The sequence below is a fragment of the Mytilus galloprovincialis genome, chromosome 11 (genome assembly GCF_965363235.1).
Source record: "Mytilus galloprovincialis chromosome 11, xbMytGall1.hap1.1, whole genome shotgun sequence".
NCBI classification, from domain to species: Eukaryota; Metazoa; Mollusca; class Bivalvia; order Mytilida; family Mytilidae; genus Mytilus; species Mytilus galloprovincialis.
The window spans coordinates 4,008,716-4,021,491 of NC_134848.1; the positions used below are offsets into that span (position 1 = coordinate 4,008,716).

At 34.5% G+C, this 12,776-nt stretch overlaps 1 protein-coding gene across 2 annotated transcripts in view; it reads right to left on the reverse strand.

The window, feature by feature from the left end:
• Positions 1–560: 560 nt before the first annotated feature.
• LOC143051536 (uncharacterized) overlaps positions 561–12,776 on the reverse strand; it is a 202,662-nt gene continuing 190,446 nt past the window's right edge. For both annotated transcript variants that reach the window (XM_076224428.1, XM_076224429.1), the window contains 5 exons: positions 10,321–10,592; positions 9,648–9,675; positions 5,013–5,336; positions 3,792–4,091; positions 561–891 (listed from right to left, as the gene is read on the reverse strand). In XM_076224428.1, the coding sequence (XP_076080543.1) occupies positions 572–891; positions 3,792–4,091; positions 5,013–5,336; positions 9,648–9,675; positions 10,321–10,592 (1,244 nt within the window). In that variant the 3' untranslated portion in view covers positions 561–571. The remainder of the gene's footprint in view (positions 892–3,791; positions 4,092–5,012; positions 5,337–9,647; positions 9,676–10,320; positions 10,593–12,776) is intronic.

A 12,776-nucleotide genomic window follows, 5' to 3' on the forward strand; every position in this document is an offset into this window, starting at 1 on the left:
TATGTTGCATCTCAAAGAGACACATCTTGGGAACTTTACCAGAATGAACCCACATGGATAGCAGCCAAATTAAATTCTGAGAAGGACCAAATGTTAAATGAGAGGAAATACATAATTTCAGTATACATGTAGGTTTAAATTATTGGAAGTTTGAGGCATATAAATGTTGAAAATATGCAGTGCAGCCATATGTTTTGACCTTTGAAAAAACAGTAGTGCATATGAACTTTCCAATTACTGGTTCCAAATTATTATATTAAAAAACATTAAAATTATGTTATATGAATACAGAATATGTCATGACTGCTTCATAATTATCATATCAGTTATAGAACGAACACTCGTAGATAGCTTTTTCCTTGCCAAGCATGACACTCACACATGACATATGTATAATATTAAAGATTGTTATCAAATATATATTGTGATTCATTCACATTGATGGTTTAAGTGACCAAATCATTGAACATTGGTTTGACAATACCTCCTTGTATTCATTGTCTACAGATTTTTGTCCTAGGTGTCTTTACCTTCACGTGAAAGGTTTTTTCTGAAAGAAATTACATTTATTTTATTTCAAGCATTTACGAAGGATTGATATATCTGTGCTCGTAACTAATGTCTTTTCTATTTGATCTGCTAGATCTGCATAAACATGGTCTTTACGTAGAGCTTTTAGAAATTCAATAAATCCCTGTTCCTTTTTACGTAAAAGCATGTCAATTAACGTCCTATTCTTCTCCTGTGGTGTTTTACCAGATTCTATCTTTTTCCCATCGTCATTTGACATCACTTGTTTTGATATAAGATGATCTACTATGCTTTCAGGTTGTATATCAGTGATGATCTTGAGATAATTCTTCTGTATACGAACTTTCCAGTCTGATAAGCCTACAAAATATGAGGAACTTGTTTTTCTTAAGTGTTATTGACCTTTCGTGATAAAAAACATAAACATTATTAAGTTTTGGGAATATATTACATAGTGTCAAATATCTCGTCCTTTTTCTAAAAAAAAGTTCATCAAAAGATACTAAGACCTTGTTGATAAATATTCCGTATCAACTTCACAAACAATACATGATGGTCTTGATGTAAGGTTCTAGGTACTGAAGTTGTTTATCATCTTAATACGTGTTATAGTTTTTTTTTTGTCTTTGTAAATTATTAACGTTTACTGTTTGGTCCATTTTTGGTAATATCTTTAGGAGTGACTGTACTTGTACATCCAGGGATTTTGTTGTTGTGCTGTGCTGTGTTTGGTAGTATCTTTAGGAGTGACTGTACTTGTACATCCAGGGATTTTGTTGTTGTGCTGTGCTGTGTTTGGTAGTATCTTTAGGAGTGACTGTACTTGTACATCCAGGGATTGTGTTGTTGTGCTGTGTTTGGTAGTATCTTTAGGAGTGACTGTACTTGTACATCCAGGGATTGTGTTGTTGTGCTGTGTTTGGTAGTATATTTAGTTGTGACTGTACTTGTACATCCAGGCATTGTGTTGTTGTGCTGTGTTTGGTAGTATCTTTAGGAGTGACTGTACTTGTATATCCAGGGACTGTGTTGTTGTGCTGTGTTTGGTAGTATCTTTAGGAGTGACTGTACTTGTACATCCAGGCATTGTGTTGTTGTGATGTGGTAATTTTTTGTATTCTTGTGTTTCCTATTTTATGTGCTTTATCTATATGTTTTTTTTTACTTTCTTGACATCTTTGTTTGTTTTTATAGTGATTGAAATTATATGACAAAGTTGACTGTTGTACCCCCATTTTCTACATTTGTATCTATTATGTCTTGTTCGTTTTGTTCACAAATTGTTTTTAGTGTAAACATTTTTATTTATAGTGGATTGGGAAACAGCAACTTATATTAATCCATTTCCACTTTGCGGGTGCAAGTGCTGCCTTGTAGCGGAATTAGCCTGCTCTTTTTTCGAAATCTACAAGGGTGTCTTTAACGTGCAATATGGCTCTCTCTTAACACGGGTCAGCCATTTATCGTCCCCTTCCGACGGACTATCATCCTTTCATCAAGACCATACTCGCAAATGGTGTAAAGGGAGAGCCGAAAATTCAGTCCCTGAAATTTTCATACCAGACGGGAATCGAACCAGGAACCTTTGTGTTAGTAGTCTGATGCACTAACCACTACACCATGGCTCTTTTATGTGACTGTCATACAAGTGAGAGGTTAAGCTAACTTTTCGGTATAAGGAAATGTCTGTATCAAGTCAGGAATAACACAAATTGTACATATTGCATAATGTAGATTTATAATAAAATTAAGAATGGAAATGGGGAATTTGTCAAAAAGACAACAACATTATAAGTCTGCTTTGAAATTATCAAACACATAACATTTTTAGAGAGATTGTAATCATACATAGACATGAGATTGGAAATGGAGAATGTGTGAAAGAGACAACAACCCGACAAAGAGCAGAAAACAGCCTTATGCTATCAATGGGTTTTCAACAAAAAGATAAAAAAACTAGTTCAGCAAAATCAAAGCCACACTAAAATTCGAAACATGAATGAACCAAAATTAGAAAATACACACGACTAGAGGTTCATGACTTAGCACATGTGCATAAATGAGACAGGGTTACACATTTTTTTTGTGATATCTCAACCCTCTCCCTAAACATCTAGCTAACGTGGAATAAATACAGTAAAACTTAGTTTAAACGAAGTCCGAGCTAATATATCATAGGCTTTTAAATGTATGGATTTGAACATTCCTGATGAAGAAAAATGCTTCAGTTGCACAAGAGGAAAAAAGTGTATTTTTATTACAAAATGAAATAAAAAATATTGAAGAGTATTCTAAAATTGATCATACAAACTTCAAAAACAAAATTGAACAATCTGGCTTTTATCAAACTGTTCCTTGAAAGCTGATGAAGGAAAAAATCAAAGCAGATGTAAAGAAAGACACAATATACTATGGCAAACAGAAATTCAAAAATTGTTTAGAAGGCAATGATCAGATAACCAATACCAACTAAAAGAAAACAGTTTAAAGTGATCACATTTGGACCTTATTATTGGGCCATGAAATTTCTGACTCTTTTTTTTATGACCACAGATCTGAGTAAGGTAAATCCATATCAGTCAGGTTCAAATGATGTGTCGTTTTCTATCAATCATTGGTATACTAGTTTTGTGACTCGCCAAGCAAGGTATCTTTGATGAGCATTACAGTACCGGACAGATACATGAGATACCAGCCAATGTTAGGTAACTATCATCTCAGCCATTGTTAGGTTACTATCATCTCAGCCATTGTTAGGTAACTATGATCTCAGCCAATGTTAGGTAACTATGATCTCAGCCATTGTTAGGTAACTATGATCTCAGCCAATGTTAGCTAACTATGATCTAAGCCATTGCTAGGTAATTATCATCTCAGCCATGGTCACCTCAAAACCAATGGACATTTTTCCCTTGTTTTATATACCCCACATCCATGTAAGTTCAGCCATATATATCTCCCAGTTGATACGATATTCCAGAGCTTCTGTTTCCTATCATGCTTTCCTTGAAAAAAGACAAACAAACAACAGCACACACGACACAACATAGAAAACTAAGAATAAACAACACGAACCCAACCAAAAAACTAGGGGTGATCTAGGGTGCTCCGGAAGGGTAAGCAGATCCTGCTCCACATGTGGACTATTGCACACCTCTATTTTGAATGACTAAGTAAACAGAGCATCCAGTTATACCAAAGTATTATAATTTCAGTATCAACATATTTGCTTGTGTTTATAATAAACCCTTCAGCCATACCTTCATTTTCAGCAGATACTAATGTTGTACTTGGACTCGTTTCCTGTGTGTCACATTTCAAATCATTAGCGATATCTTCGTATCCATAATTTAGTAATCCATCAACAAATACACTATACGCAGGTTCTTTTCTTTTAATCACAATATCCAGCAATGCTCTGTTTTGATCATCTTGTCCAGCATGTTGTTCAATACGGCGTCTGTCATCTACTGATATCACCAGATGTGTCATCATATGATCTAAAATTTGACTGATTTGTATGTCCTGTATGATTCTGTCTGCATTATCTCTGATTTTATCTGTAATTGTAGTAATACAAAATTTCGTTTAGCATGTAAGTTGATTAAGATATCAAAATGATTATATTTTTAGCATTCTGCATGTTCTGATTTCATTTCAAAATATGTATTGTCAAGCAAACGAAAAGTCTGAACTTTAGTTCACGTTTTGAAATTGCATGCATACAAAATATAGAATATAAAAGTTGAGCACAGCTCAAACTCTCAAGACAGAATCTAATTCTATGGAAAAACCTTCAACTATAAGGAAAACAATGGAACAACAGAAACACTGAAATGCTAAAAAAAAAACAAATGCCTGCATACATAGAAAAGGACTTTTTAGTATCAATTTGACAAGTTAAGCACAAAGTGCATTTGATATTTGGTTTTTATATGTTCCTTTTACACAGCTGTCACAGGTTAAAGATAGGTTAATTTTCAAGATTGGTTCTAAATATAGAACTTAAAATATTCAAAAATTTTCTGACACATATATATGCATTGAATTGACATAAACCAACACTTAACAAAGGAAACGCAGGTCATAACAAATAAAAAAAAGATTAGAGTGCATTACTTCACAAGAGTAGTACATCAATACTATTACAACATTTCAAAGAAATTAAATTAAAAACCAAAAAAAAAACAACCTTAACAACTAGAAGCAAAGATATACAAATAGTTTAAAAGAGATTCCTAGATGATTCCAGATGCCATCTGTATACTAAATTATCTGATACTACTGAGTTGACTGCAATTGAATTGTTTTAACATAACTTAATGAAACGCAGTGGATATGGCTTAAAATTGACTGGGGGACTCAACATGACGGAATAATCATATTTCAGATTAAGATTCATTTACGAATGCTACCTATTCCGTAAATAAAAAGCTACTGAAAAGCTTCCATGCACATTTTCTGTCGCAGCATATTATTACCTGTAACAATTTCCACAGCTCTTAATGTTTTTGCATCTATGTTCTTCACAACCTCCTCCAAACAACGTACACCTTTTCTTATATTAACTAAAGCTTGTTTGATGACCCGTATTGTAGGTTTTACTGATCTGTCTTTTCTCCAAGTAAATAACACTTCCTTATTTTGGGCTGTCAAATTGGGACTACATTTGTCGATATTTTCTAAATCCGCTATAGACAATCCCAGTTCTGTTCCAAGTTGAAAAACCATTTTTCCAATCTGTGGTGCTAGCTTGTCTAAAATTTCATCTGTAGGGATACAATCTAATATATCGTCTGATATTCCTATAAGAGAATTCAGACTTAAATAATACATGTAAGTGAATAATTTTACATGAACTCATGGACATTAATCTAAAAGGAATTTTTTAAACACCTTGTCCTTGCTTTATTAAAACAACAAGATTTCCTGAATCTCGATCAACTTTTAGTGTCAAATGGTATTTACCATGTTTACTGACTCGATTCTAAACATATGTTTTTCTTGTATTCGCATTCAAACATTTTGCAAATTATACATTAATCACTATTCAATCAGGCCGTTACTCACACTGCCAGAAATCCAGAAAATCATTTCCTTCAAATGATGTTTTAAACAATCATTATATTTTCTAGGATTGGTTTAAGCTGACACGAACAACATGATGGGTGCCTCGTGTGGAGCAGGTTCTGTGTACCCTTCTGGCGCACCTTACATCACACCCAATGGTTAGTACGGTTCGTGTTGCTTAGTCTTTAGTTTTAAGTGTTTTCTTTTGTATGCTATTGTGTTTCTGTTTGTCCTTGTCTTTTTAAGCCATGGCGTTGTCAGTTTATTTTCTGCTTATGAGTTTGAATGTCCCTCTGGTATTTGTAGCCTCTTTTTGAAAGTGCTGTTTGTAAAATGCTTATCACAGAATGCACAATTATTATCAGCGCAGTTAGTTTTTTAGCTGGTATGATTCAAATCAAACGTTTTTTCTATTACAAGTATTTGTTGATATGTTTAGAAATTATTACGGAAATAAAGTTCCCTCAGGCAAAATGGACCTTTCAAAGATTTTTCTAGGTCCTTTTTAGTCATACTGCTTCCCTTGTAAACAGCCTCTGATAATTTACTTTCTTCACAAACAAGACTAACAAGTGCACACTACCATGTGTTATGAGTGAATGACAAGAACACAGACTAACAAGTGCACACTACCAAGTGTTATGAGAGAATGACAAGAACACAGACTAACAAGTGCACACTACCAAGTGTTATGATTGAATGACAAGAACACAGACTAACAAGTGCACACTACCATGTGTTATGAGTAAATGACAAGAACACAGACTAACAAGTGCACACTACCAAGTGTTATGAGTAAATGACAAGAACACAGACTAACAAGTGCACACTACCATGTGTTATGAGAGAATGACAAGAACACAGACTAACAAGTGCACACTACCAAGTGTTATGATTGAATGACAAGAACACAGACTAACAAGTGCACACTACCATGTGTTATGAGTAAATGACAAGAACACAGACTAACAAGTGCACACTACCAAGTGTTATGAGTAAATGACAAGAACACAGACTAACAAGTGCACACTACCAAGTGTTATGATTGAATGACAAGAACACAGACTAACAAGTGCACACTACCAAGTGTTATGAGTGAATGACAAGAACACAGACTAACAAGTGCACACTACCAAGTGTTATGATTGAATGACAAGAACACAGACTAACAAGTGCACACTACCAAGTGTTATGATTGAATGACAAGAACACAGACTAACAAGTGCACACTACCATGTGTTATGATTGAATGACAAGAACACAGACTAACAAGTGCACACTACCAAGTGTTATGATTGAATGACAAGAACACAGACTAACAAGTGCACACTACCATGTGTTATGATTGAATGACAAGAACACAGACTAACAAGTGCACACTACCATGTGTTATGAGTGAATGACAAGAACACAGACTAACAAGTGCACACTACCAAGTGTTATGAGTGAATGACAAGAACACAGACTAACAAGTGCACACTGCCATGTGTTATGAGTGAATGACAAGAACACAAAGGGGCATACATGATCACTAGCCAAATCATTGGTCAAGTAAGACTAACAAGTGCACACTACCATGTGTTATGAGTGAATGACAAGAACACAAAGGGGCATACATGATCACTAGCCAAACCATTGGTCAAGTAAGACTAACAAGTGCACACTACCAAGTGTTATGAGTGAATGACAAGAACACAGACTAACAAGTGCACACTACCAAGTGTTGAGTGAATGACAAGAACACCGACTAACAAGTGCACACTACCCAGTGTTATGATTGAATGACAAGAACACAGACTAACAAGTGCACACTACCAAGTGTTATGAGTGAATGACAAGAACACAGACTAACAAGTGCACACTGCCATGTGTTATGAGTGAATGACAAGAACACAAAGGGGCATACATGATCACTAGCCAAACCATTGGTCAAGTAAGACTAACAAGTGCACACTGCCATGTGTTATGAGTAAATGACAAGAACACAGACTAACAAGTGCACACTACCAAGTGTTATGATTGAATGACAAGAACACAGACTAACAAGTGCACACTACCAAGTGTTATGATTGAATGACAAGAACACAGACTAACAAGTGCACACTACCAAGTGTTATGATTGAATGACAAGAACACAGACTAACAAGTGCACACTACCATGTGTTATGAGTGAATGACAAGAACACAGACTAACAAGTGCACACTGCCATGTGTTATGAGTGAATGACAAGAACACAAAGGGGCATACATGATCACTAGCCAAATCATTGGTCAAGTAAGACTAACAAGTGCACACTACCATGTGTTATGAGTGAATGACAAGAACACAAAGGGGCATACATGATCACTAGCCAAACCATTGGTCAAGTAAGACTAACAAGTGCACACTACCAAGTGTTATGATTGAATGACAAGAACACAAAGGGGCATACATGATCACTAGCCAAACCATTGGTCAAGTAAGACTAACAAGTGCACACTACCAAGTGTTATGATTGAATGACAAGAACACAAAGGGGCATACATGATCACTAGCCAAACCATTGGTCAAGTAAGACTAACAAGTGCACACTACCAAGTGTTATGATTGAATGACAAGAACACAAAGGGGCATACATGATCACTAGCCAAACCATTGGTCAAGTAAGACTAACAAGTGCACACTACCAAGTGTTATGATTGAATGACAAGAACACAAAGGGGCATACATGATCACTAGCCAAACCATTGGTCAAGTAAGACTAACAAGTGCACACTACCATGTGTTATGATTGAATGACAAGAACACAAAGGGGCATACATGATCACTAGCCAAACCATTGGTCAAGTAAGACTAACAAGTGCACACTACCATGTGTTATGATTGAATGACAAGAACACAAAGGGGCATACATGATCACTAGCCAAACCATTGGTCAAGTAAGAGTAACAAGTGCACACTACCAAGTGTTATGATTGAATGACAAGAACACAAAGGGGCATACATGATCACTAGCCAAACCATTGGTCAGTAAGACTAACAAGTGCACACTACCAAGTGTTATGATTGAATGACAAGAACACAAAGGGGCATACATGATCACTAGCCAAACCATTGGTCAAGTAAGAGTAACAAGTGCACACTACCATGTGTTATGATTGAATGACAAGAACACAAAGGGGCATACATGATCACTAGCCAAACCATTGGTCAAGTAAGACTAACAAGTGCACACTACCATGTGTTATGAGTGAATGACAAGAACACAAAGGGGCATACATGATCACTAGCCAAACCATTGGTCAAGTAAGACTAACAAGTGCACACTACTAAGTGTTATGAGTGAATGACAAGAACACAAAGGGGCATACATGATCACTAGCCAAACCATTGGTCAAGTAAGACTAACAAGTGCACACTACCAAGTGTTATGATTGAATGACAAGAACACAAAGGGGCATACATGATCACTAGCCAAACCATTGGTCAAGTAAGACTAACAAGTGCACACTACCATGTGTTATGATTGAATGACAAGAACACAAAGGGGCATACATGATCACTAGCCAAACCATTGGTCAAGTAAGACTAACAAGTGCACACTACCAAGTGTTATGATTGAATGACAAGAACACAAAGGGGCATACATGATCACTAGCCAAACCATTGGTCTAGTAAGAGTAAAAAATAATGACAAAGTGATTATAAGAATAAACTGCCCATAAATTGACAAAACATCACTTTCAATATTAGATCCTGTTTGTGTTTTTCCTAAACACAACAATTAACAAACACAATTCATGTTTATGCTTCTGTCAATTTACATGGAGAATATGTGCATTACTTGACAACATATGCAGTTTCTATGATTTTAAACTGATGTTACTGTAAGACATTAGTTAATAAGGAGAATTGATAGACAGACACAGCACTATAGCTAAGTCCACACTACGGTTGACCATGGGTTAAAAAAGTCACTGTTAAGCATAATTTCTGTTGACAGTACAGTAAAACAAAAATACTAGATTTTGTTTTAAGTACATGAATATCTTAACAGTTTACTTACTAGATTTCACTTGTTTTCTTCTTCTGACCTGAAAATGAAGTCGTATGAAACTGTATAAGCATTTATGAGGAGATCTGCAATCTTAGGAGAAGTTAAAAAATAAAATTTTCACTATTCAATATTATTCTTCCGGTGTATCTTAAATGATTGCCCCCAATTTAATTCACGAATACATATCATCAACATTGTTTTGTCATACAGATGTAAATACATATTGCCATTATTTTTGGACCATTTTCCAATAATATGGAGGCATTTGTTGTATTTTGTTATGTTTACATAATTTGATAAATGGCGTCAAGTATGAGCGTTTATTTAAAAAAAAATTATCCAATGATTAAAAAAACAAATAGCACATGTTCATATCTATATATATATCTGGGTCATTTCTCCTGCTGTGTCGGCAAAGCTTGGGAAATAAACCGGATGCATATTTAATGAAATATCATTAAAAGTTTAAGTTGTGTAACACGATATTAAATATCAATTATTTACACTCTGTAGTTTATGTTAATATTCCAGCAATCTTATTGTGAAATTTACATCTTTGATGTAAGCAGCTCTAAAACTTGGATTTGAAGTTGTCAAAATCGTAGCTAATATACTTTGAAGTGACCATAATTGAAAGGGAGATATGAAAATGCAAAAAACACTTTATCTCTATATAGCTTACCATGCATAATGTGTGTGTTGTTATTTTCATTTCTTGCAAAGTTCTATCTAGATCTCCAAAACATATTGAATAATTCTCTTTCAAGTGAATAAGTGTCAAAAACTTGACCATCTTTGTATTTCCTGTGTTATTCTTGCCAATATCTTTCCAATCTATCTCTTCCATTCCAAGACGAAGTGCTAACTCATGTATCAAGTCTTCCTCACAATTACCAGAAAGACGAAGCAACTCGGGGTTACTTGGAATTTGATCTAAAGAATATTCACTCAAACCTACAAGTTGTATAAAACATAAAAACATTGTGAATAGATAGTAATACTTATGTAAATGTGACGATACATTACTAGAACAATACTAGTCAATAATGGCAACAAATATAGATAGTAATCATACTGATGAGTATGGCCAGGTTTGATTCAAATTGACCCAGTTGTTTTCAAAAAGAGACATCAGTGTACTAAAACAAGCATTATTGTCTGAAAACTAGAAAAATGATTGTTTTAGACCCTTTTGAACTTAATTCCAGAACAGATCACCCCCACCATGAATCCCAATCTTCAACTTGTGGTATGGAACCTTTGGGTACAATTTCAGAGCAATCAAAATACTTATACACAAGTTATTGTTCTGAAACCAGAAAAATTATTGTTTGGGCACAATTTTTAACCTTAATTCCTAAACAGTTGAGACCATCACCCCAAAAAACCAACTCAACTTTCATGTTGGGGTATTAAACCTTTTGCTTAAATTTCAAAGAGATCCATACACTTAAACTTATGTTATTGAGAAACAAAATGTCGTCGGATGACGACGACACAGACAATGACGCCGATGAGGACATGAAAACATTTTACGATCCCATTTTTTTTTCTTGCAGTCGTATAAAAATATAATCCAGATGCTCCGCAGGGCGCAGCTTTACACGACCGCAGAGGTTGAACCCTGAACAGTTGGGGCAAGTATGGACACAACATTCAAGCTGGATTCAGCTCTAAATTTAGATTGTGATTAAACAGTTGACACAGCATAGGTTTCTGACACAGAATGAATGTGGACTAATAAACTTAAACTTTGTTTTTTTTTACATTTGAGCAATTCACTATGCTGTTGAATATTAATCCTCTCAAAAAATGTTTGAAGAAATTTTCTTTTTATTTATGAAATTTGAAATGAGAAAAATTGACCCCCCTCCCCCCAATTTTTTTTCACATCCCCCTTTCCTTTATTCCAAAACTGATCTCAATTCAAATTACTACAATAACTACTCATTTAAATACATCATAAAATATTAAAATGTAAAAAAGTGCTTGTTATCACTGAATGGTATAGATTGTTTTAATTTATCAGTTGGTATTAAAAGTAAATATACATTGTATATTGTATAAAACGATGATTTAAGTTGATTCAACAACTATTCTGGACAAAGAAAGATAATTCCAATTGGAAATTTATTGCTATTGTGCAATATTGTACAATTAGATAGTTCTTGCTATTGCGTAATACTGTGCAATTGAAAATATTTGCTATTGCACAATACTGTGCAATTGAAGATTTCTTGCTATTGCACAATACTGTGCAATTGAAAATTTCTTGCTATTGCACAATACTGTGCAATTGAAGATTTCTTGCTATTGCTGAATACTGTGCAATTGAAAATTTCTTGCTATTGCACAATACTAAATATAATAATTTTGGATCCTGATTTGGACCAACTTGAAAACTGGGCCCATCCATATTCAAAAATCTACGTACATGTTTAGATTCAGCATATGAACATGATGCAAGAAGCCCAAGAATTCAATTTTTACTAAAATCAAACTTAGTTTAATTTTGGACCTTTCAATCTTAATGTAGACCAATTTGAAAATGGGACCAAAAATTAAGAATCTTCATACACAGTTAGATTGGCATATCAAAGAACCCCAATTATTCAATTTTTAATGAACTCAAACAAAGTTTTATTTTGGACCCTGATTTGAACCAACTTGAAAACTGGGCCAATAATAAAAAAAGTATATTTTAAGATTCAGCATATCAAATAACCCCAAGGATTCAATTTTTGTATATTTGTGGACCCTTTGGGCCCCTAATTCCTAAACTGTTGGGACCAAAACTCCCAAAATCAATCCCAACCTTCCTTTTATGGTCATAAACGTTGTGTTTAAATTTCATAGATTTTATTTACTATTACTAAAGTTATGGTGCGAAAACCAAGAAAAATGCTTATTTGGGCCCTTTTTTGGCCCCTTATTCCTAAATATTCGGACGACGATGACGACGACGCTAAGGCCCATGTGATACAAATATCAATATACGACCAACATTTTTTCAATTTTTGCGGTCGTATAAAAATATAATTTGCTCTCAAATAAATGTGAAGGTTTTGTCAAAAAGTGCTGATTTAGAGTTTAAAATGATGATACTCAAATGGATACATTTAAATTTGTATTTCATTT